At 38.2% G+C, this 23,455-nt stretch overlaps 1 protein-coding gene across 1 annotated transcript; it reads left to right on the forward strand.

The window, feature by feature from the left end:
- The first annotated feature begins 21,204 nt into the window (after positions 1–21,204).
- On the forward strand, positions 21,205–23,246 carry LOC128639674 (trypsin-like). Its single transcript, XM_053691796.1, has 5 exons — positions 21,205–21,244; positions 21,481–21,634; positions 21,903–22,156; positions 22,429–22,565; positions 23,097–23,246. The coding sequence occupies exons 1-5, from the start codon at positions 21,205–21,207 to the stop codon at positions 23,244–23,246; spliced, it is 735 nt and encodes a 244-aa protein (XP_053547771.1).
- The last annotated feature ends 209 nt before the right edge of the window (positions 23,247–23,455 follow it).

Raw genomic sequence — 23,455 nt, forward strand, 5'->3', positions numbered from 1 at the left:
TTTAGTGCTTCCTGCAATACAGTATGGAGAAAGAAACTTCTCTCCAATCGATAGTAGTATATGAAACGAAAACAGACATAGAATAATAGTGCAATACTGTCTGTTTAATAAAAATGCTGTTTCAACCCCACACAATGCCCAAACGATATTAAGCTCACATTATATAGTATGAGGTAATTATAGGCAGTGGTTGTATCAGAATCCTGGTAAATGTATTATCCCTCTGTGTGCACCAGAAAGAGTTTGTTACTGTGATTCAGTTCCGGTTGAAGCTTGCAGTAAAAGTTCAGATATGTAGTAGTATCAAATAGTGCAATAAATAAATAAAATTCTATTGATGCAATTAAAACAATGTAACATGGAACACTTGAACAAAGTGTCCGTATCACCTAACACATTTTGAAGGTATATCCAAATGTTTTCTTCTTCATCAGAGGTGTTTAATTCTAGTTCAAAGTGCTCTTTAAAAAGGATGTTGTGGCACTCCCCCTTAATCTGATTCGCTAGCTATAGTCATGTGTGATGTGACGCTCATTGAACATCTGATTTGTTATACGTGACTTACGTGCACGTTATCTTAAAATGGATAATATATTCTCATATAATTTCGTTGTATATTTTCATAGAACAACAAAAGAAACGGTTGTTTATCGATTATTAGCAAGTCTTTTATATGTGTATTTGTAAACCCACCCACGTAAATGTTTGTGTTGTTATGGGAACCTAAGTAACATGTGACGGTTTAATCTTGAAATGCTAAAAAATATCAATGTGAGTCGTAATATACATATCCTAATATGGATTTATTTATGAACATTATTTATTTACCCTTGCTTGCAAGATGATCCTATAGGCTATTATTTTTCAGGCAGCAGTATTGAAAGGTTCAATGAATTTCACGATGCTAACGAATCAGAATAGGGGGTGAGTATATTTGAAAAAATTATTATATATATATTTCTATTTAAGATACAAAAATAACCTTCTTCTGTATGAAGAACATTGGAATTTGAAGTATTCATACCTACCTTCGAGTTTTATGCTGTTGGTCTAGTGTCGATGTTGGGTTAGTGCGCTAGCATTAGCCGTTTTCTTGATTTTTTTTTATGCTCCCCATAAAAGTCAATGGGAGAAGTTTGTGCACAAGCGATAACCAAAGTCCTGAAGTTAGCGATCGAGTGCAAACAAGTTTTAGGACATTATTTTTTTTTTTTTTTTATTGAGGTTTAATGTAAGGCATACAAGCAATAAATTACAATAACAGAAAACATTGGCCTAGATTTGGAGTTTGGCGTTAGCCGTGAAAACCAGCGTTAGAGGCTCCTAACGCTGGTTTTAGGCTACCTCCGGTATTTGGAGTAACTCAAAATAGGGTCTAACGCTCACTTTTCAGCTGCGACTTTTCCATACCGCAGATCCCCTTACGTCAATTGCGTATCCTATCTTTTCAATGGGATTTTTCTAACTCCGGTATTTAGAGTCGTGTCTGAAGTGAGTGTTAGACATCTAACGACAAAACTCCAGCCGCAGGAAAAAAGTCAGTAGTTAAGAGCTTTCTGGGCTAACGCCGGTTCATAAAGCTCTTAACTACTGTACTCTAAAGTACACTAACACCCATAAACTACCTATGTACCCCTAAACCGAGGTCCCCCCACATCGCCGACACTCGATTAAATTTTTTTAACCCCTAATCTGCCGACCGCCACCTACGTTATACTTATGTACCCCTAATCTGCTGCCCCTAACACCGCCGACCCCTATATTATATTTATTAACCCCTAACCTGCCCCCCACAACGTCGCAGCCAGCTACCTACAATAATTAACCCCTAATCTGCCGACCGCAAAGCGCCGCCACCTACGTTATACTTATGTACCCCTAATCTGCTGCCCCTAACACCGCCAACCCCTATATTATATATATTAACCCCTAATCTGCCCCCCTCAACGTCGCCTCCACCTGCCTACACTTATTAACCCCTAATCTGCCGAGCGGACCGCACCGCTACTATAATAAAGTTATTAACCCCTAATCCGCCTCACTAACCCTATAATAAATAGTATTAACCCCTAATCTGCCCTCCCTAACATCGCCGACACCTAACTTCAATTATTAACCCCTAATCTGCCGACCGGAGCTCACCGCTATTATAATAAATGTATTAACCCCTAAAGCTAAGTCTAACCCTAACACTAACACCCCCCTAAGTTAAATATAATTTTAATCTAACAAAATTAATTAACTCTTATTAAATAAATTATTCCTATTTAAAGCTAAATACTTACCTGTAAAATAAATCCTAATATAGCTACAATATAAATTATAATTACATTGTAGCTATTTTAGGATTAATATTTATTTTACAGGTAACTTTGTATTTATTTTAACCAGGTACAATAGCTATTTAATAGTTAAGAACTATTTAATAGCTACCTAGTTAAAATAATTACAAAATTACCTGTAAAATAAATCCTAACCTAAGTTACAACTAAACCTAACACTACACAATCAATAAATTAATTAAATAAAATACCTATAATTATCTACAATTAAACCTAACACTACACTATCAATAAATAAATTAAATACAATACCTACAAATAACTACAATGAAATAAACTAAATCTAAAGTACAAAAAATAAAAAAGAACTAAGTTACAAAAAAAAAAAAAATATTTACAAACATAAGAAAAATATTACAACAATTTTAAACTAATTACACCTACTCTAAGCCCCCTAATAAAATAGCAAAGCCCCCAAAAATAAAAAAATGCCCTACCCTATTCTAAATTACTAAAGTTCAAAGCTCTTTTACCTTACCAGCCCTGAACAGGGCCCTTTGCGGGGCATGCCCCAAGAAGTTCAGCTCTTTTGCCTGTAAAAAAACATACAATACCCCCCCCAACATTACAACCCACCACCCACATACCCCTAATCTAACCCAAACCCCCCTTAAATAAACCTAACACTAAGCCCCTGAAGATCTTCCTACCTTGTCTTCACCCTGCCAGGTTCACCGATCGGTCCAGAAGAGCTCCTCCGATGTCCTGATCCAAGCCCAAGCGGGGGGCTGAAGAGGTCCATGATCCGGCTGAAGTCATCATCCAAGCGGGAGCTGAAGAGGTCCATGATCCGGCTGAAGTCTTCATCCAAGCGGGGCAGAAGAGGTCTTCCATCCGATTGAAGTCTTCATCCAAGTGGGATCTTCTATGGTCATCCATCCGGAGCGGAGCGGCAGGATCCTGAAGACCTCCGACGCGGAACATCCATCCTGGCCGACGACTGAACGACGAATGACGGTTCCTTTAAATGACATCATCCAAGATGGCGTCCCTCGAATTCCGAATGGCTGATAGGATTCTATCAGCCAATCGGAATTAAGGTAGGAATATTCTGATTGGCTGATGGAATCAGCCAATCAGAATCAAGTTCAATCCAATTGGCTGATCCAATCAGCCAATCAGATTGAGCTCGCATTCTATTGGCTGTTCTGATCAGCCAATAGAATGCGAGCTCAATCTGATTGGCTGATCGGATCAGCCAATCGGATTGAACTTGATTCTGATTGGCTGATTCCATCAGCCAATCAGAATATTCCTACCTTAATTCCGATTGGCTGATAGAATCCTATCAGCCAATCGGAATTCGAGGGACGCCATCTTGGATGACATCATTTAAAGGAACCGTCATTCGTCGTTCAGTCGTCGGCCAGGATGGATGTTCCGCGTCGGAGGTCTTCAGGATCCTGCCGCTCCGCTCCGGATGGATGACCATAGAAGATCCCACTTGGATGAAGACTTCAATCGGATGGAAGACCTCTTCTGCCCCGCTTGGATGAAGACTTCAGCCGGATCATGGACCTCTTCAGCTCCCGCTTGGATGATGACTTCAGCCGGATCATGGACCTCTTCAGCCCCCCGCTTGGGCTTGGATCAGGACATCGGAGGAGCTCTTCTGGACCGATCGGTGAACCTGGCAGGGCGAAGACAAGGTTGGAAGATCTTCAGGGGCTTAGTGTTAGGTTTATTTAAGGGGGGTTTGGGTTAGATTAGGGGTATGTGGGTGGTGGGTTGTAATGTTGGGGGGAGGGTATTGTATGTTTTTTTTTACAGGCAAAAGAGCTGAACTTCTTGGGGCATGCCCCGCAAAGGGCCCTGTTCAGGGCTGGTAAGGTAAAAGAGCTTTGAACTTTAGTAGTTTAGAATAGGGTAGGGCATTTTTTTTATTTTGGGGGGCTTTGTTATTTTATTAGGGGGCTTAGAGTAGGTGTAATTAGTTTAAAATTGTTGTAATATTTTTCTTATGTTTGTAAATATTTTTTTATTTTTTGTAACTTAGTTCTTTTTTATTTTTTGTACTTTAGTTAGTTTATTTAAATGTATTTATTTGTAGGTATTGTATTTAATTAATGTATTGATAGTGTAGTGTTAGGTTTAATTGTAGTTAATTGTAGGTATTTTATTTAATTAATTTAATGATAGTATAGTGTTAGGTTTAATTGTAACTTAGGTTACGATTTATTTTACAGGTAATTTTGTAATTATTTTAACTAGGTAACTATTAAATAGTTCTTAACTATTTAATAGCTATTGTACCTGGTTAAAATAAATACAAAGTTGCCTGTAAAATAAATATTAATCCTAAAATAGCTACAATGTAATTATAATTTATATTGTAGCTATATTAGGATTTATTTTACAGGTAAGTATTTAGCTTTAAATAGGAATAATTTATTTAATAAGAGTTAATTTATTTCGTTAGAATAAAATTATATTTAACTTAGGGGGGTGTTAGTGTTAGGGTTAGACTTAGCTTTAGGGGTTAATACATTTATTAGAATAGCGGTGAGCTCCGGTCGGCAGATTAGGTGTTAATGTTTGAAGTTAGGTGTCAGCGATGTTAGGGAGGGCAGATTAGGGGTTAATACTATTTATTATAGGGTTAGTGAGGCGGATTAGGGGTTAATAACTTTATAATAATAGCGGTGCGGTCCGCTTGGCAGATTAGGGGTTAATAAGTGTAGGCAGGTGGAGGCGACGTTGTGGGGGGCAGATTAGGGGTTAATAAATATAATATAGGGGTCGGCGGTGTTAGGGGCAGCAGATTAGGGGTACATAAGGATAATGTAAGTAGCGGCGGTTTACGGAGCGGCAGATTAGGGGTTAAAAATAAAATGCAGGTGTCAGCGATAGCGGGGACAGCAGATTAGGGGTTAATAAGTGTAAGGTTAGGGGTGTTTAGACTTGGGGTACATGTTAGGGTGTTAGGTGCAGACTTAGGAGGTGTTTCCGCATAGCAAACAATGGGGCTGCGTTAAGAGCTGAACGCGGCTTTTTTGCAGGTGTTAGGTTTTTTTTCAGCTCAAACAGCCCCATTGTTTTCTATGGGGGAATCGTGCACAAGCACGTTTTTGAGGCTGGCCGCTTGCGTAAGCAACTCTGGTATTGAGAGTTGAAGCTGCGTTAAAAATGCTCTACGCTCCTTTTTTGGAGCCTAACACAGCCTTTATGTGGACTCTCAATACCAGAGTTATTTTTATGGTGCGGCCAGAAAAAAGCCGGGGTTAGCTACGCGGGTCCTTACCGACAAAACTCCAAATCTAGGCCATTGTTAGCATATAGTAATAAAATAGCTTGTCAAAATAAATAAATGAAAACCTTCCTATGTACTCAGGAGGCCACTCTTGCACGTCATACATAAATTCAATGCAACTAGCAATGAAGGTCATCATGACATAGACCTCTCTTGGGCCTCATAACAAACCTCTTATTTTTTTGTTTTTTTTTTAACTGAAAAATATAACAGTACATAACAATCACTTAGATAAACCCTCAACCCGTGAGGGTATATAATAAAGGAATACAGTACTGTACATACACAAAGAAATAAAATACAAGAATTTAACTAATATAGGTCAAAAGAACAGCATAATCCTTAAACATCAAACTTTGACCTGTAATATAGGGCCTCTCTTGGACTGGATAATGAGTAAGATAACATAAGTAAAATTAAAACAGTACTTAAAAACTATCAATTTAACAGCAATATGTGTATACATTTAGGCCACATACTCTATATTGTGAGAAATACTACTCTGCATAGCACGGTTAGTTATTAAAGGGTTTAATGGGAACATGTAGATACAGGCTTCCTTAGATTAACTATAGCTTTAAGAAGATAAAGTATCCTCTGATATCCCTGATCTCCTCAATCTGAGCTCAAGCTGAGAGCAGCATAAATAATATTGCACTTTACATAATAAATAAATCTAGTGAAGTAACTGCACAGAGTCCTGTTATTTAACAAGTATGTTAAAGGGGGGGCACAAAAAGAAGGCATATTGGTATATATGGTCATACAGTCTCCCTGTGAATAAAAAATAGGCACAATATAGCGAAGCAGTATGGAGAGTTACGCCATGTTATATAACAAACTTTAGTAAATGTCGTATTAACACTTCAGACTCCATAATACAAACCGTTGCCAGTATACCAGGCTAAAAAGCCTCGGCCGCAGGTGCTCGGTATAACTGTATAGTATTCCTTGTAGTAAATAGTCAAAGCTGTTATGGAATATATAATGGAAACTCAAAAGTAGGGTAGATCTTATGGCATTTGGCTGAAGTAGGAGCTGTTTTTTTCTCTTTCTGACCCACCTTGTTTCTCCTTTTTTTCCCCTCCCTGCTTCTCCTTTTTTTCCCCCCTACTTTTCACAGGGACTGACTTTTAAAATGTGTAAGTGTAAATATAATATGAAACCAGGGACATAATCTGAACAGCAATCTTTTAGACAAATGAGGCATAGACAGAAAAAAAAAGGGAACAAAAACCAAAACATGCCAAACAAAATATGCCAACAAAACATGCCAACTTCCATAACAGTATGTAAGCTTAGGATATATTAAGCATAAAAGGCAATAGTCCCTTAGTGTAAATTTAGCTGCTCATATAAAGACTCATATTGGGATACTGCAAGATTAACTGAAATGGTGCAGTTTGCAATAGAAGTTGCCTCCCGCCTGTTTTATGATAGCCATGATCACTAAGTTCTGTACATTGAAAGGAGGTCAACAGTCTGCATATCATGCCCAACTACCAGTGTAATGTAAAGTTGTAACATACAAAATCTACCTCACGCCAGTATCCCAAAAAACCTGCTCTTGAGGGACTTCAGCGGGTGACATAAAACCCAGTAGATCGAGTTCCTTAGCTTCCTGAGGGTCAAATTGAGACAGAATGGGGTCTTGAGAATAAAGCTTTAGCAGCCCAGCCGGTACACTCAGTCTCGCTGTTCCGGGGAGACTCTCCGCGCTCTTCTCCATATCGGCAATCCGGATAATCCCATTGCATGCTATTATCAAACAGCTTGGGTCCTTCACTGCCAATCTTATCAGACTGGATAGGAATTTCGGATTTGCCTGTAGCTCACCATATGTAACAGCTGCATCTTCGATTCCTCTGGTTATACTCTCCATGTTCTGCCTCCAAGAGTCCTTTTCATCTATAAGAGTTAGGTCAGGCCCTGCAGACTCCAGCACACGTCTCTGTTGCTCCATGGACATTGGCTCTTTTACAGTTGGAGTCGGACGATCAGGCTGTGGTATTTTCCCGGGCTGTTCTGTATGCCCCCACCAATCAAAGCTGCTAATGATCGCCATTTTAAGATCAGAGCAGAGGGCTTGAATCACTTGCGAGATGTCTTCCATACTGTGTAGTATAGCAAATAGAGTAGTGTACAAAGAAGCCAAAGTTTTTACACACAATTAGAATAGTTTCACAAAGGTTTGTGGTAACAGTAGTATCTATGTACTTTATGGCCCAGAGGCCTGTGGGGGAATACGTGCGGCAACCTCAGCCACGCTATACACTATCCAAAGTCAATGATGGCCTAGTCAGCGAGAGTCTTGCATGGCTTACTTAGAGAACATAGGTCAGGCTGTCATTCATCTACTCCAAAACTTTGGCAAAGTATGTAGGCGATGTTAGCTTCCAAATATGAGAGTCCTAGAAAGTTAGCTCTTCTCATTTATAGCCAAAAAAACAAGTTTAATAGAATATATTCAGGAGCTTCACCACGACACGTACTGCGGCTCCAAGTGTAGGCTCCGCCCCCCTTAGGACATTATTTTTACTGTTGTTTTTATTGTTATTTCTTTTACAATAAATCTTTTTTAATCATACTTGTAAAAATATTTAGTTTGTTTTTAATGCAGGTTGTAATCCAGCAACTTTTTTTTTTCAATCTGAAATGTATCCTTCAGATATGTCCTTCCTAAGTGAACACATGGTTTTAAAATCTTCATCTTTCTGAGAAGTAGCAGAAAATGTATGGAACATAAACATGTAATTAACGTCATTAGGTAAATGCCAACCCTTGAAAAAAATACACAACTTGTAATAGTTATCCAGAATTTTTATGCTCGGTTTCCACAAGAACCTCATTACGGGACAGTTTTAAGGAGTTTCTTAGCCAGATGGATCAAACAGAATAACTAATATACTGAATAGCCTGAGAAGATATTTTTTCCTTGTTCCCTTTCTTTGTCATCTTTGATTACATAAATAATCATTGAGGTCATATATAAAATCTTTATACTTCCTACAAGTTCCCTGGCCACTTGATTATGATATAAAAGTTTAATGTCAGGTGCATTCACCTTTTCCTAATTTACACATGTACTTTCCTTCATTTGCACCAAAATTACAAGTTGTGCGCTAAACCCGGTGTGTAAATAACACTAAAAATTTAGCTGTCATTACAAGTTACAAAAAAGCCTTGTTTTGTTGTGTGATATGGCGCGATAAGCTCCATACCGCACAAAAGCAAAGGCCTGACTTGACGTGGAGATAAAGTGTTAGAAAAAACTAACACCTGCGGTTGCGGAATAGCGATCGCTATAACACAATCCCTATTGATGTCTATGGGGACAGGAAAGTTATGTATAAATCTAACACCTTAACATAAACCCCTAGTCTAAATACCCTTATTCCGCCACCCCCATATCGCTTACACCTAAATAAACCTATTAACCACTAAACCGCCGGAACCCCAAATAGCAACTACTAAACTAAACGTATTAACCCCTAAACTGCCGGCCCCCCACTTTGCAACACACTAAATTAAACTATTAACCCCTAAACCTAACACTTCCCTAACTTTAAAGTAAAGTTACAATATAACTATCTTAAAATAAATAAAAACTTACCTGTGAAATAAAAAAAACACGTAAGCTTTATAAATAAACCTAATTACTATTTTAAAAAAATAAAATAAACGAAAAATAAACTTAGTTACAAAATAAAAAAATCCTAACATTACAAAAAAATAAAAAAAATCTAAGATTGCAAAAAATAATAAATAAAATTATCCAATTAATAAAAATTAAACCTAATCTAATACCCCTATGAAAACAAAAAAGCCAACCCAAAATAAAAACACGCCCTAATCTAACAATAAACTACCAATAGCCCTTAAAACAGCCTTTTATAGGGCATTGCCCTGAAGCAATCAGGTCTTTCAATAAAAAAAATTACAAAGTACCACCTTACCCCAAAATAGGTACTCACAGTTCCTGAAGTCCGGCGATGAAGGTCTTCTTCCAGGTGGCTCCATCTCCATCCATCGCGGGACCATCTTCTATCTTCTTCCCGGATGTGCTGAGCGGTCTTCCCCTGATGTGCGGATCCGGAGCGGTGGTCCTCATTGGCAGCGGTCCTCAGCGGCGAGGAGGCTCCTCTTCATGCGATCATAGATCGGAGATTGCTTGAAGAGGAGCCTCCATGCCGTTGAGGATCGCCGCCGCTGAGGACCTTGCATCGGGGAAGATCGCTCCGCACCACGGGGAAGAATATTGAAGATGATCCCACGATGGATGAAGATAAAGCCGCCTGGAAGAAGACCTTCACTGCCGGACTTCAGGAACTCTGAGTACCTATTTTGGGATTAGACTTAGGTTAAGTTTTATGGGTGTTTTTTTTTTTTTTTAGATTATGGATTTTTTATTTTAATGGGTAGCAAAAGAGCTGATTGCTCTTTTTTTATTTTGAGGGGTTGGATGGGTGGGGGATTCACTGTTAGCCGGTACTTTGTAATTTTTTTTATCTAAAAGAGCTGATTGATTAAGGGCAATTCCCTACTAAAGGCCCTTTTAAGGGCTATTGGTAGTTTATTGTTAGATTAGGGGGTGGCTTTTTTGTTTATATAGGGGTATATGATTAGGTTTAATTTTTATTATTTTAGATAATTTTGTTTACTATTTTTTTTAATCTTAGATTTTTTTTATTTTTTGTAATTTTAGTGTATTTTTTTTTGTAATGATAGATTTTTTTTTATTTTTCGCAATTTTAGTGTTTCTTTGTTTTTTGTATGGTTAGATTATTTATTTTTTCATAGTGTTAGTATTTTTAAATTTGGTAACTTTCGGCTAGATTACGAGTTTTGTCAGTAAAAACCTGCGGAGCAAACAATCCTTTTTTTCCAGCGCTTACTTTAAACAACGCTGGAAAAAAAAGGAGCGTTAGCCCCATAGGATACAATGGGGCTGAGCTGGCTGAAAAAAAACCTAACACCTGCAAAAAAGCAGCGTTCAGTTCCTAACGCAGACCCATTGTTTCCTATGGGGAAACACTTCCTAAGTCTGCACCTAACACCCTAACATGAACCCCAAGTCTAAACACCCCTAATCTTACACTTATTAACCCCTAATCTGCCGCCCCCGCTATCGCTGACACCTGCATTATACTATTAACCCCTAATCTGCCGCTCCAGACACCGCCGCCACCTACATTATCCTTATGAACCCCTAATCTGCTGCCCCCAACATCGCTGACACCTATATATCCCTATGAACCCCTAATCTGCTGCCCCCAACATCGCCGACACCTATATATTCCTATGCACCCCTAATCTGCTGCCCCCAACATCGCCGACACCTATATTATATTTATTAACCCCTAATATTCCGCCCCCAATATCACCGCCACCTACCTACAATTATTAACCCCTAATCTGCCGACCGGACATCGCCGCCACTATAATAAATGTATTAACCCCTAAACCGCTGCACTCCCGCCTTACAAACACTATAATAAATTTATTTTATCTTCCCTCCCTAACATCGCCGCCACCTACCTACTATTATTAACCCCTAATCTGCTGCCCCAACGTCGCCGCTACTATAATAAAGTTATTAACCCCTAAACCTAAGTCTAACCCTAACCCTAACACCCCCCTAACTTAAATATAATTTAAATAAATCTAAATAAATTTACTATAATTAAATAAATTATTCCTATTTAAAACTAAATACTTACCTATAAAATAAACCATAAGATAGCTACAATATAACTAATAGTTACATTGTAGCTATTTTAGGATTTATATTTATTTTACAGGCAACTTTGTATTTATTTCAACTAGGTACAATAGCTATTAAATAGTTAATAACTATTTAATAGCTACCTAGTTAAAATAATTACAAAATTACCTGTAAAATAAATCCTAACCTAAGTTACAAATACACCTAACACTACACTATCAATAAATTTATTAAATAAATTACCTACAATGATCTAAAAAAAATGCAATTAAATAAACTAATCTATATTACAAAAAAACAAACACTAGCCCCTAATAAAATAAAAAAGCCCCCCAAAATAATAAAATTACCTACCCTATACTAAATTACAAAAGTAATCAGCTCTTTTACCAGCCCTTAAAAGGGCTTTTTGCGGGGCATTGCCCTAAAGTAATCAGCTCTTTTACCTGTAAAATAAAATACAAGAACCCCCCCAACATTACAACCCACCACCCACACACCCCTGCTCTAAAACCCACCCAATCCCCCCTTAAAAAAACCTAACACTACCCCATTGAAGATCACTCTACCTTGAGCCGTGTTCATCCAGCCGGGCACCGATGGGCCAGAAGATGACATCCGGAGCGGCAGAAGTCTTCATCCAATCAGGGCAGAAGAGGTCCTCCATCCAGCAGAAGTCTTCATCCAAGCGGCATCTTCTATCTTCATCCATGCGGCGTGGAGCAGGTCCATCTTCAAGACATCCGAAGAGGAGCATCCTCTTCTTCCCGACGACTAACGACGAATGAAGTTTCCTTTAAATGACGTCATCCAAGATGGCGTCCCATGAATTCCGATTGGCTGATAGGATTATATCAGCCAATCGGAATTAAGGTAGGAAAAATCCAATTGGATGATGTAATCAGCCAATCGGATTGAAGTTCAATCCGATTGGCTGATTGGATCAGCCAATAGAATTGACCTCGCATTCTTTTGGCTGATCCAATCATCCAATCGGATTGACTTCTGCCGCTCCGAATGTCCTCTTCTGGCCCATCGGTGCCCGGCTGGATGAACACGGCTCAAGGTAGAGTGATCTTCAATGGGGTAGTGTTAGGTTTTTTTAAGGGGGGATTGGGTGGGTTTTAGAGCAAGGGTGTGTGGGTGGTGGGTTGTAATGTTGGGGGGGGGTCTTGTATTTTATTTTACAGGTAAAAGAGCTGATTACTTTAGGGCAATGCCCCGCAAAAAGCCCTTTTAAGGGCTGGTAAAAGAGCTGATTACTTTTGTAATTTAGTATAGGGTAGGGAATTGTATTATTTTGGGGGGCTTTTTTATTTTATTAGGGGCTTAGATTAGGTGTAATTAGATTACAATTCTTGTAAAAAAAAATTTATTTTTTGTAATTTAGTGTTTTTTTCTTTTTTGTAATATAGTTTAGTTTATTTAATTGTATTTTAGTTTAGATCATTGTAGGTAATTTATTTAATTAATTTATTGATAGTGTAGTGTTAGGTGTATTTGTAACTTAGGTTAGGATTTATTTTACAGGTAATTTTGTAATTATTTTAACTAGGTAGCTATTAAATATTTATTAACTATTTAATAGCTATTGTACCTAGTTAAAATAAATACAAAGTTGCCTGTAAAATAAATATAAATCCTAAAATAGCTACAATGTAACTATTAGTTATATTGTAACTATTTTATGGTTTATTTTATAGGTAAGTATTTAGTTTTAAATAGGAATAATTTATTTAATTATAGTAAATTTATTTAGATGCATTTAAATTATATTTAAGTTAGGGGGGTATTAGGGTTAGGGTTAGACTTAGGTTTAGGGGTTAATAACTTTATTATAGTAGCAGCGACATTAGGGGCGGCAGATTAGGGGTTAATAATTGTAGGTACGTGGCGGCGATATTAGGGAGGGCAGATTAGGGGTTAATAAATTTATTATAGTGTTTGCGGTTTATGGGTTAATACATTTATTATAGAGGTGGCGATGTCTGGTCAGCAGATTAGGGGTTAATAAGTGTAGGTAGGTGGCGGCGACATGGGGGGGCAGATTAGGGGTTAATAAATATAATATAGGTGTCAGCGATGTTAGGGACAGCAGATTAGGGGTTCATAGCTATAATGTAGGTGGCGGCGTTGTCCGGTCGGCAGATTAGGGGTTAAATCATTTTATTATAGGGTTTGCGATGTGGGGGGACCTCTGTTTAGGGGTTAATAGGTAGTTTATGGGTGTTAGTTTACTTTTTAGCACTTTAGTTAAGAGCTTTATGTTCCGGTGTTAGCCCATAAAACTCTTAACTACTGACTTTTTTATGTGGTAGGAGTCTTGGAGGTAGAGGCTGTACCGCTCACTTCTTCCAAGACTCGTAATACCGACGTTAGGCAAATCCCATTAAAAAGATAGGATACGCAATTTACGTAAGGGGATTTGCGGTAGCCAAAAGTCGTGGAAGAAAAGTGAGTGGAACACCTGAACCTGCCATACTCCTAATACCAGCGGGCGTTAAAAAGCAGCATTAGGACCCTTTAACGCTGCTTTTTAAGGCTAACGCAGAACTCGTAATCTAGGCATTTGTTTTTTTATTTTTCATTTATTTTTATTTTTTTAACCCCTTAGTGACAGACCATTTTTTAAATTTCTTATCCTTAAGGACCAGGCCTGTTCTTACATTTCTGCTGTGTTTGTGTTTAGCTGTAATTTTCCTCTTACTCATTTACTGTACCCACACTTGTTATATACTGTTTTTCTTGACATTTAATGGACTTTCTAAAGATACAATTATTTTCATCATATCATATAATTTATAATAATAATTTACTATAAAAAAATGATCAAATATGATGAAAAAATAAAAAAAAACACACTTTTTTTGTTACACATCTACAGCAACCTAAAAACACCCATGCTAAATAGTTTTTAAATTTTGTCCTGAATCTAGAAATACCCAATATTTACATGTTTCTTTGTGGTTGTTTTGCAAGTTATAGGGCAATAAGTACAAGCAGCAATTTGCTATTTCCAAACCATTTTTTTTTTTCAAAATTAACGATTGTTACATTGTAACACTGATATCTGTCAGGGATCCCTGAAAAACCCTTCACATGTACATATATATATACATATATATATATATATATATATATATATATATATATATATATATATATATATATATATATACAGGGAGTGCAGAATTATTAGGCAAGTTGTATTTTTGAGGATTAATTTTATTATTGAACAACAACCATGTTCTCAATGAACCCAAAAAACTCATTAATATCAAAGCTGAATAGTTTTGGAAGTAGTTTTTAGTTTGTTTTTAGTTATAGCTATTTTAGGGGGATATCTGTGTGTGCAGGTGACTATTACTGTGCATAATTATTAGGCAACTTAACAAAAAACAAATATATACCCATTTCAATTATTTATTTTTACCAGTGAAACCAATATAACATCTCAACATTCACAAATATACATTTCTGACATTCAAAAACAAAACAAAAACAAATCAGTGACCAATATAGCCACCTTTCTTTGCAAGGACACTCAAAAGCCTGCCATCCATGGATTCTGTCAGTGTTTTGATCTGTTCACCATCAACATTGCGTGCAGCAGCAACCACAGCCTCCCAGACACTGTTCAGAGAGGTGTACTGTTTTACCTCCTTGTAAATCTCACATTTGATGATGGACCACAGGTTCTCAATGGGGTTCAGATCAGGTGAACAAGGAGGCCATGTCATTAGATTTTCTTCTTTTATACCCTTTCTTGCCAGCCACGATGTGGAGTACTTGGACGCGTGTGATGGAGCATTGTCCTGCATGAAAATCATGTTTTTCTTGAAGGATGCAGACTTCTTCCTGTACCACTGCTTGAAGAAGGTGTCTTCCAGAAACTGGCAGTAGGACTGGGAGTTGAGCTTGACTCCATCCTCAACCCAAAAAGGCCCCACAAGCTCATCTTTGATGATACCAGCCCAAACCAGTACTCCACCTCCACCTTGCTGGCGTCTGAGTCGGACTGGAGCTCTCTGCCCTTTACCAATCCAGCCACGGGCCCATCCATCTGGCCCATCAAGACTCACTCTCATTTCATCAGTCCATAAAACCTTAGAAAAATCAGTCTTGAGATATTTCTTGGCCCAGTCTTGACGTTTCAGCTTGTGTGTCTTGTTCAGTGGTGGTCGTCTTTCAGCCTTTCTTACCTTGGCCATGTCTCTGAGTATTGCACACCTTCAGGCCCATTTATCAAAGGGCTTGCGGACCTGATCCGACACTGCGGATCAGGTCCGCAAGACCTCGCTAAATGCGGAGAGCAATACGCTCTCCGCATTTAACATTGCACCAGCAGCTCACAAGAGCTGCTGGTGCAACGCCGCCCCCTGCTGACTCGCGGCCAATCGGCCGCCAGCAGGGAGCTGTCAATCAACCCGATCGTATTCGATCGGGTTGATGTCCGGCGATTCCTGTCCGCCTGTTCAGAGCAGGCGGACAGGGTTATGGAGCAGCGGTCTTTAGACCGCTGCTTCATAACTTGTGTTTCTGGCGAGTCTGAAGACTCGCCAGAAACACGGCCCTTCAAGCTCCGTACGGAGCTTGATAAATGGGCCTGTTTGTGCTTTTGGGCACTCCAGTGATGTTGCAGCTCTGAAATATGGCCAAACTGGTGGCAAGTGGCATCTTGGCAGCTGCCCGCTTGACTTTTCTCAGTTCATGGGCAGTTATTTTGCACCTTGGTTTTTCCACACGCTTCTTGCGACCCTGTTGACTATTTTGAATGAAACGCTTGATTGTTCGATGACCACGCTTCAGAAGCTTTGCAATTTTAAGAGTGCTGCATCCCTCTGCAAGATATCTCACTATTTTTGACTTTTCTGAGCCTGTCAAGTCCTTCTTTTGACCCATTTTGCCAAAGGAAAGGAAGTTGCCTAATAATTATGCACACCTGATATAGGGTGTTGATGTCATTAGACCACACCCCTTCTCATTACAGAGATACACATCACCTAATATGCTTAATTGATAGTAGGCTTTCGAGCCTATACAGCTTGGAGTAAGACAACATGCATAAAGAGGATGATGTGGTCAAAATACTCATTTGCCTAATAATTCTGCACACAGTGTATATATATATATATATATATATATATATATATATTTAGTAGTAGAGATCAGCCTCCCACCTGACACATCCCACCCCCTGATCCATTCCTGACCCCTCTCAAACAGCTCTCTTCCCTCCCCCACCCCCCAAAGGTCACCCTCATCTTAAGTATTGGTAGAAAATCTGCCAGTATAAAAATAAAAGGTTTTGTTCTTGTTTTTTTTTATTTATATATTTTCTGCAGCTGTCTGCCAGTACCCATTTTGATATAATTTTTGGCTTTATTTTATAAAAATATTTTTTTTCCATAGTGTAGCTGCCCCCCCCCATTTTCCTAACCCCCCCTACCCCCTTCCCAGGTAACTTTCCACGCTAATATCTCCTCCCTCCTTCCCATTCAATAAACTCCTTTCCATAGTGTAGCGGTCCCACCCGCTCTCACCCCTCTCAAGTTCCCCTCCCGCCCTTCTCACACCCCCTCCCAGCACCATCGCTGGCCGATGCAGACAGGGCCAAAGATTGGCCCTCTCTGCATCGGTTGCTTAGAAAAGAGTATTGCACGATGCCTCAACATTGAGGCATCGCTGCATTACCCTGAAAGCAGCTGGATTGGATCACGATCGCTTCTAGCGCTTGAAACCCCAGAGGACTTTCCAGGCACATCCTTGATCGTTAATGACCATTTTTTGTAGGATGTGTTAGTTTTTTTTATAGTATAAGCTTAGGTTTTTTTTTATTTCACAAGTAAGTTTTTATTATTATTTTAAAATAGTTATATATATTTAAAATAGTTATATTGTAAAGTTAGAGGGTGTTAGGTTTAAGGGTTAATAGTTTAATACAGCGTGTCGTGATGTGGGGGACCTGCAGTTTTGGGGTTAATAGGCATAGTTTAGTAGTTGCAATGTGGGGGGCCGGCGGTTTAGGGGTTAATAAGTTTATTATCTTATTTGCGAAGTTGGGTGGCCGGCATTTTAGGGGTTAATACGTTTTTTTAGTATTGGTGATGTGGGGGGTCGGTGGTTTAGGGGTTAATACTTTAATTTAGTGTTGGCGGTGTGGGTGGGCGATGGATTAGGAGTTAATAAGTTTAATAAAGATTTTGTGATGGTGTGGGGGTTTAGGGGTTAATAGTATAGTTTATGGGTGTTAGTGTAACATTTTTGTTATGAGTTTTGTAAACATTTTTAACTACTGGTCTTTGACTCAGAATGGATCGTTGCGGTATAAGCTATAAGGCTAGCGTAATAGCCTGACGAACAACTTGAAATATGGGAGACCTGAAATTTCCACACTCAAAAGGCATTTTTTGAGTCCGGAATGGAGAGTTGCGGTATAGGCTAAAACACTAGCTGTATAGCCGTATTGCCATGACTTATAATACGGGAGACCTCCCATTCTGTGCGTAAAGTCCAATTTTTCAGCGGTATAGCCGTACCACAAAACTTGTAATTTTGCCCACGGTTTGACAAGTTCAAATGATAAAAGTTTTCATTGTGTAATATTTCTGTCTATATTACTTAATTTCACCCAATTTCATAGTTATCTGATATGGGTAATGTCAAGTGAACAAGAACCAGTTAGCCAAGTTTTTCCAATGCATTTGTTGAACAGTCACACTTCTTAAAAATTGCACGGGGACAGTGTGGCACAGATATTTTGATCCATCAAAAAACATTTTTCCAGAAGATTTTTTGATTTTTTTTTAAATTGTCAAATTTATGCTTTGCCTCCTCAAAATAATTATTTGTCTGTTTCAAGCAGCATATTGTTTTTGTTTAAAGGGACAATAAATGTAAAAAAATAGTGTTACATAATTCTGCACATAGTATATAATTATGTAACATTATTTTTTTATGTTTAATGTCCCTTTAAGTTTTGCACATACACTAATAGTCCTCTGCTTATTCCTTTATGATTGCTACGGAATGTTTGGAAGTGAAACAGGTTACTTATGTTCTCTTAATTGATTTTGTTAAATATTGAACTTACTGACTGCATTATTAACTTTCATTTTGTCCATACATGATTTGCTTTTTGTGAGGGATTTTAAAATTCCTGCTTAAAGAGACAGTTACCTGTATTTAAATAGTTTAATGGGCCAGATTAGGAGTGGAGCGCTATCATTAGCGGTGTTTTTTTATGATCAAATCCATATTACAAGTGGTGCTCTGTTTAAATCCCCGCAAATTTGTTTGCACAAGCTTGTGGTAATTTACACTGGCGTTGAGCAGCAATTGCATTTAATGGTCAAATTTTTTACATGACCTGAAAGGTACTGTAAAGAGTTTAGCGGAAGGAAAAAGTTACACTGAACTACTCTATCAACCCCTAAACTGCCACAACCCCCATCGCAAACTACCCGTTTACACTATTAACCCCTAAACTGCCACAACTTCCATCGCAAACTACCCTCTACACTATTAACCCCTAAGCTGCCACACCCCCAAATCACAAAGTACCCCTCAAAAAAATGCAAAAAAACCATTGCAAAATACTCCTCTGCAGTCTGCTCTATTACCCCTAAACAGCCAAAAACCCCACTACAAAATACCTACTAACATCTAAACCCCTTAAACAGCTAATCCCCCCAACATAGCTCTTTTGCTGTCCCCCCAAAAAAAAACTAATATTAAAAAAACTACCTAAAAATATTCTGTCACTAAACCCCAAAGATGGTACTTACCAAAATTAAATCTGGGCGGCCGCTCTCCATCTTCATCCCAGCGGCGCTCCTTCTTTATCCCGGTGGTGATCTATCTTCATCCTGGCGGCGGTCTTCTATATTCATCCCGGAAGCAGTCTTCTATCTTCAACCATATTTGGATCTTCTGTTGCCTATGTCCTCTTCATGCGGTCACCTGCTGCACACTGAATTTTACATGTGAGGTACCCCCTTTATACAGGAGTACTATTGCACTCATATTGAAAAAGCTTTCATTCTAGTGGCCGGTTTGAATTTGAATAAAGGGGGTACATTGCATTCAAATTTTAGTGTGCAGCAGATGAAGAGGACATCAGAGACAGAAGGTGGGAAGATGGGTGAAGATAGAAGATCACCACTGGCCAGCCGGATTTAACTGTGGTGAGATAGAATTTTTTGGGGTGGCTTTTTTTTTTTTAGATTAGGGTTGTTTTTTGTTGTTTTTTAGGCAGCAAGAGCTGAATGCCCTTCTAAGGCAATGTCCAGCCAAATGCAGGTAAAGTTAGTTTTTTTGGGAGGCTACTTAGGGGTGTTAGGTTAGGGGAGTTTGCGGGTTAGGGGGTGTAAATGTTAATGGGTTTTTGCAGTGGGGGGTGTGATGGTTTAGGGTTTAATAATGTAGTGGGGTAGTTTGTGATATGGGGGGTGGAGGTTTAGGAGCTAATAATGTAGTGGGGTAGTTTGCGATATGTGGGTGTGGCGGATTAAGAGTTAATAATATAGTGGAGTAGTTTGTGATATGGGGGTGTGGCATTTAGGGGTAAATAATGTAGTGAGGTAGTTTGTGATGTGGAGTGTTTCGGATTAGGGGTTAATAGTGTAATGGGTACTTTGTGATGTGGGGTGTGGCGGGTTAGGGGTTAATATTGCAGTGAGGACTTTGCGGTGGGCTATGAGGTGGTTTAGAGGTTAATGGAGAAGGGGGCAAATGGTGATTTGGGTTAGCGCACAAGTATGGGTACTTTTCTCTCTCTATTGAAGTCTATGGAGGAGAACTTCACACAGTCTCAATATTCTAACTGCTGCTATTTGCATGTGTCGGGTTAGATTTACTTTCAACTTATAATATGCCCACTAACCGATCAGTACAAAGAGCAGAAGTCAAGTGGAGTAATTACAGCTCCATTCGTAATCTAGCCCTAGTTGTTTTGATGGCATTTTACTCCATTTTGCTGTTTTATAATTTACTAATTGTTCAAATTCAGATGGATTTAAATGGTTAAGGAATGTGATACAATGTTTTTGCACAACTTGGGTAAAGGGTGCAATTGTTATTCAAGACTATAATACCATTGAATGTTCCAATAAGAACAACCTTATAAGTTGATCTTTTCCAGAATAAATAGTGGGTTTAGAGCATGGTCTTCTGCAGTAATATTTTCATGGAAGCAAAAAAAATACATAAGTTAGGTGCACTTAACATAAATATTTTATTGTAGACTTCCCCTCCACCTACGCTTACACAAGTTCTGAAGACGCAGTAACCTGACAAGCGGATATAAAGATAACGCTCGAGCCTTTACTTTCAAATTGTAATACGCTATTTCAGGCATCTGCAAAAAGTAAAAAAAACACACTGATTTCACTTTCATGCTACAGTTAGCACGCCACTCGTAATTAAGCCCTGTAATTTGTAATATTAGTGAGTAGAAGCATAGGAAAGAAAGGTTTTTGAAAATAATTTTTAATTGAATTAAAATATAATTTTCTAATTTCTTCATCAGGTGCAATTATTTATATTGAATTTACTGTTTTTGCTACTTTTTCTGAGAATACATTTTCTAAAATTAGCGTCTGTTCTTTATATCTTTTTTCCAAATGTCTTGATGGTGATAGAAGTTGATAAATCAGAAAAACAAATTTTGTTGTTACATTATCTCTTCCTTGTGTACTTTCTATGACTAAAATAGCACAAGTCCCTTGATAAGCTACCTATTGATATCTATACATTGAGTATTGATTAACTAGACCACGTTTCCATGATGTGACACAAGGTGTTAGGTAAAGAACGATTACCACCAACAAACCATATAAATACCAAGCTGGTCTACAACAAACATATCCATCCAACATATCTCCAGGATGAAGCTGTTTCTGCTCTGTGTGCTCCTGGGAGCTGCTGGTAAGTGTGAAACACAGAAAATATACACTATCAATAAGTGCTAGCATCATGTAAAAGCTAACAGGAATTTAGAACATCCCCAATAAATTATTACTAATGTTTAACATGACTTTTCAAGAGGCTACATTGTTTTAGGATGCTGCATCACTAACATTAGAGAGATCTTTATGAACAAATTGGTCAGAAACTCTAGAAAAGTCTAATATTCTTTTATCTGTGTAATATTATGTTCTCAGCTGCATTTGATGATGATGATAAGATTGTAGGAGGTTACACCTGCGGCAAGAACGCTCTCCCATATCAGGTGTCTCTGAACTCCGGTTACCATTTCTGTGGTGGGTCCCTGATAAACAACCTGTGGGTTGTGTCTGCTGCTCACTGCTACAAAGCGTAAGCTATTTGAATTGTTTTCATGTACTTTTCCTACAGTTTTTTTTATAATATTCTCATATAGCCCCAAGCAGCTATAGTTCATTATATCTTATTCTGCTATATTTTCATATATCTCTTCTAAAGTCAACACTTCTATAAAATGCATTTATTTTTTTGTATTCAATTAGCTATATTTACAAAATGATATTTCATATATATAAATATTTTTCTGATTCAAATTGCAGTCTACATTCCTTTCTGATTTTCCATCTCATTACACCTGCAGAAGCATCCAGGTCAGACTGGGAGAGCACAACATTGTTACCAGTGAGGGCACAGAGCAGTTCATCAACTCTGCCAAGGTCATCAGACATGCCAGCTACAACTCCAGGACCCTGGACAATGACATCATGCTCATCAAGCTCGCCTCTGCCGCCACCCTGAACTCCTATGTGAAGGCTGTAGCTTTGCCCTCTGGATGTGCCGCGGCTGGCACCAGCTGTCTGATCTCTGGCTGGGGAAACACACTCAGCAGTGGCAGTGAGTAACTATTACTAAATATTCAGTGTAACATGTTCTATAAATAAATCTAAGGCTAAAGCCATTGCTTGTTTGAGCTATTCCTTTTTAAAGCACAGCTTAATACGTTTATTTCTCAGAGAAGTATGCAAACCCACATAAAGGGTACAGTGTTTCTGCTAGAGAATCATTTTGTATATCTAGTATAAAATAATAGCATAGAAGAAAAGCTTATTGCATGGCTACGTAGAATCTGAACTAGTTGCTTAATGATTTAATGGTTTCATTTGTAGCCAACTACCCAGATCTCCTGCAGTGCGTGAGCGCCCCCATCCTGACTACTGCCCAGTGTACCGGTGCCTACCCAGGAGAGATCACCAACAACATGATCTGTGTTGGATATCTGGAAGGTGGCAAGGATTCCTGCCAGGTAACATCACCTGTCCTCTTTCTATTAATCTAACTTATTTTAATCTAACGTCTGTGCAATTTAATTCTAGTCTTAAATATTAATTGAACATGTATCTTAAGATTAATTATTGCACAATTATCAGATATTTGTTATCTTATACACATACGTTTATTTCTTGAAAATGTTTTACTGATACAGTTAATACAGTAATTACAAGTTCTAACTGATGATATTTTACTTTATATTTTTTAAACTACAATTATCTCCTTTAGATATTTTCCCTTATATGGTTTAGAATTGTTTTCTCTCATATGATAATCATCCCTCATTCAGAAACTATAACGTGCATAATCATCTCATAAATATCTTTGTGTTGTGTAAATAATGATAATAATCCTTGGAATTATTTTACATACACAAATTTTAAAATAGGTTCAAACTATTGTTTTAGTTTATATTTTACCAACAAAGATATAAATTCCTTTAGGTATTTAACCCTGTTATAGTTTTAGGTATGTCTCTCTCTTATAATAATCTTCCTTCTTTCAGGGTGACTCCGGTGGACCTGTGGTGTGTAACGGACAGCTGCAGGGTATCGTCTCATGGGGCTATGGCTGTGCTCTCAGGAACTATCCTGGTGTCTACACCAAGGTCTGCAACTACGTCTCCTGGATCCAGAACACCATCGCTGCCAACTAAATCACTTGTATTCCTGGCTATATCCTGTCTTAATTTTATTGGTCAAAAAATGGTCTGTGGCTCCTTCATGGACATTGTTTAATGCAACTAATAAATAAATTGGTTATTGATTGCACTCCTTATGATCTGAGTTTTTAAAAAAAAAAAAAATTGAACAGTAAAAAGTACATTTTACACTTAAAGGAACCGTCTACACCAGAATTGTTATT

Source organism: Bombina bombina, chromosome 9 (genome assembly GCF_027579735.1).
Source record: "Bombina bombina isolate aBomBom1 chromosome 9, aBomBom1.pri, whole genome shotgun sequence".
Taxonomy (NCBI): Eukaryota; Metazoa; Chordata; class Amphibia; order Anura; family Bombinatoridae; genus Bombina; species Bombina bombina.

Excerpts from the sequence above, each read along its gene's own strand:
- LOC128639674 (XM_053691796.1), top strand. The coding sequence starts at position 21,205 with ATGAAGCTGTTTCTGCTCTGTGTGCTCCTGGGAGCTGCTG. Across the intron at positions 21,245-21,480 it reads TGTGCTCCTGGGAGCTGCTG|CTGCATTTGATGATGATGAT; the intron begins GTAAGTGTGAAA and ends TTATGTTCTCAG. Across the intron at positions 22,157-22,428 it reads AAACACACTCAGCAGTGGCA|CCAACTACCCAGATCTCCTG; the intron begins GTGAGTAACTAT and ends TTTCATTTGTAG.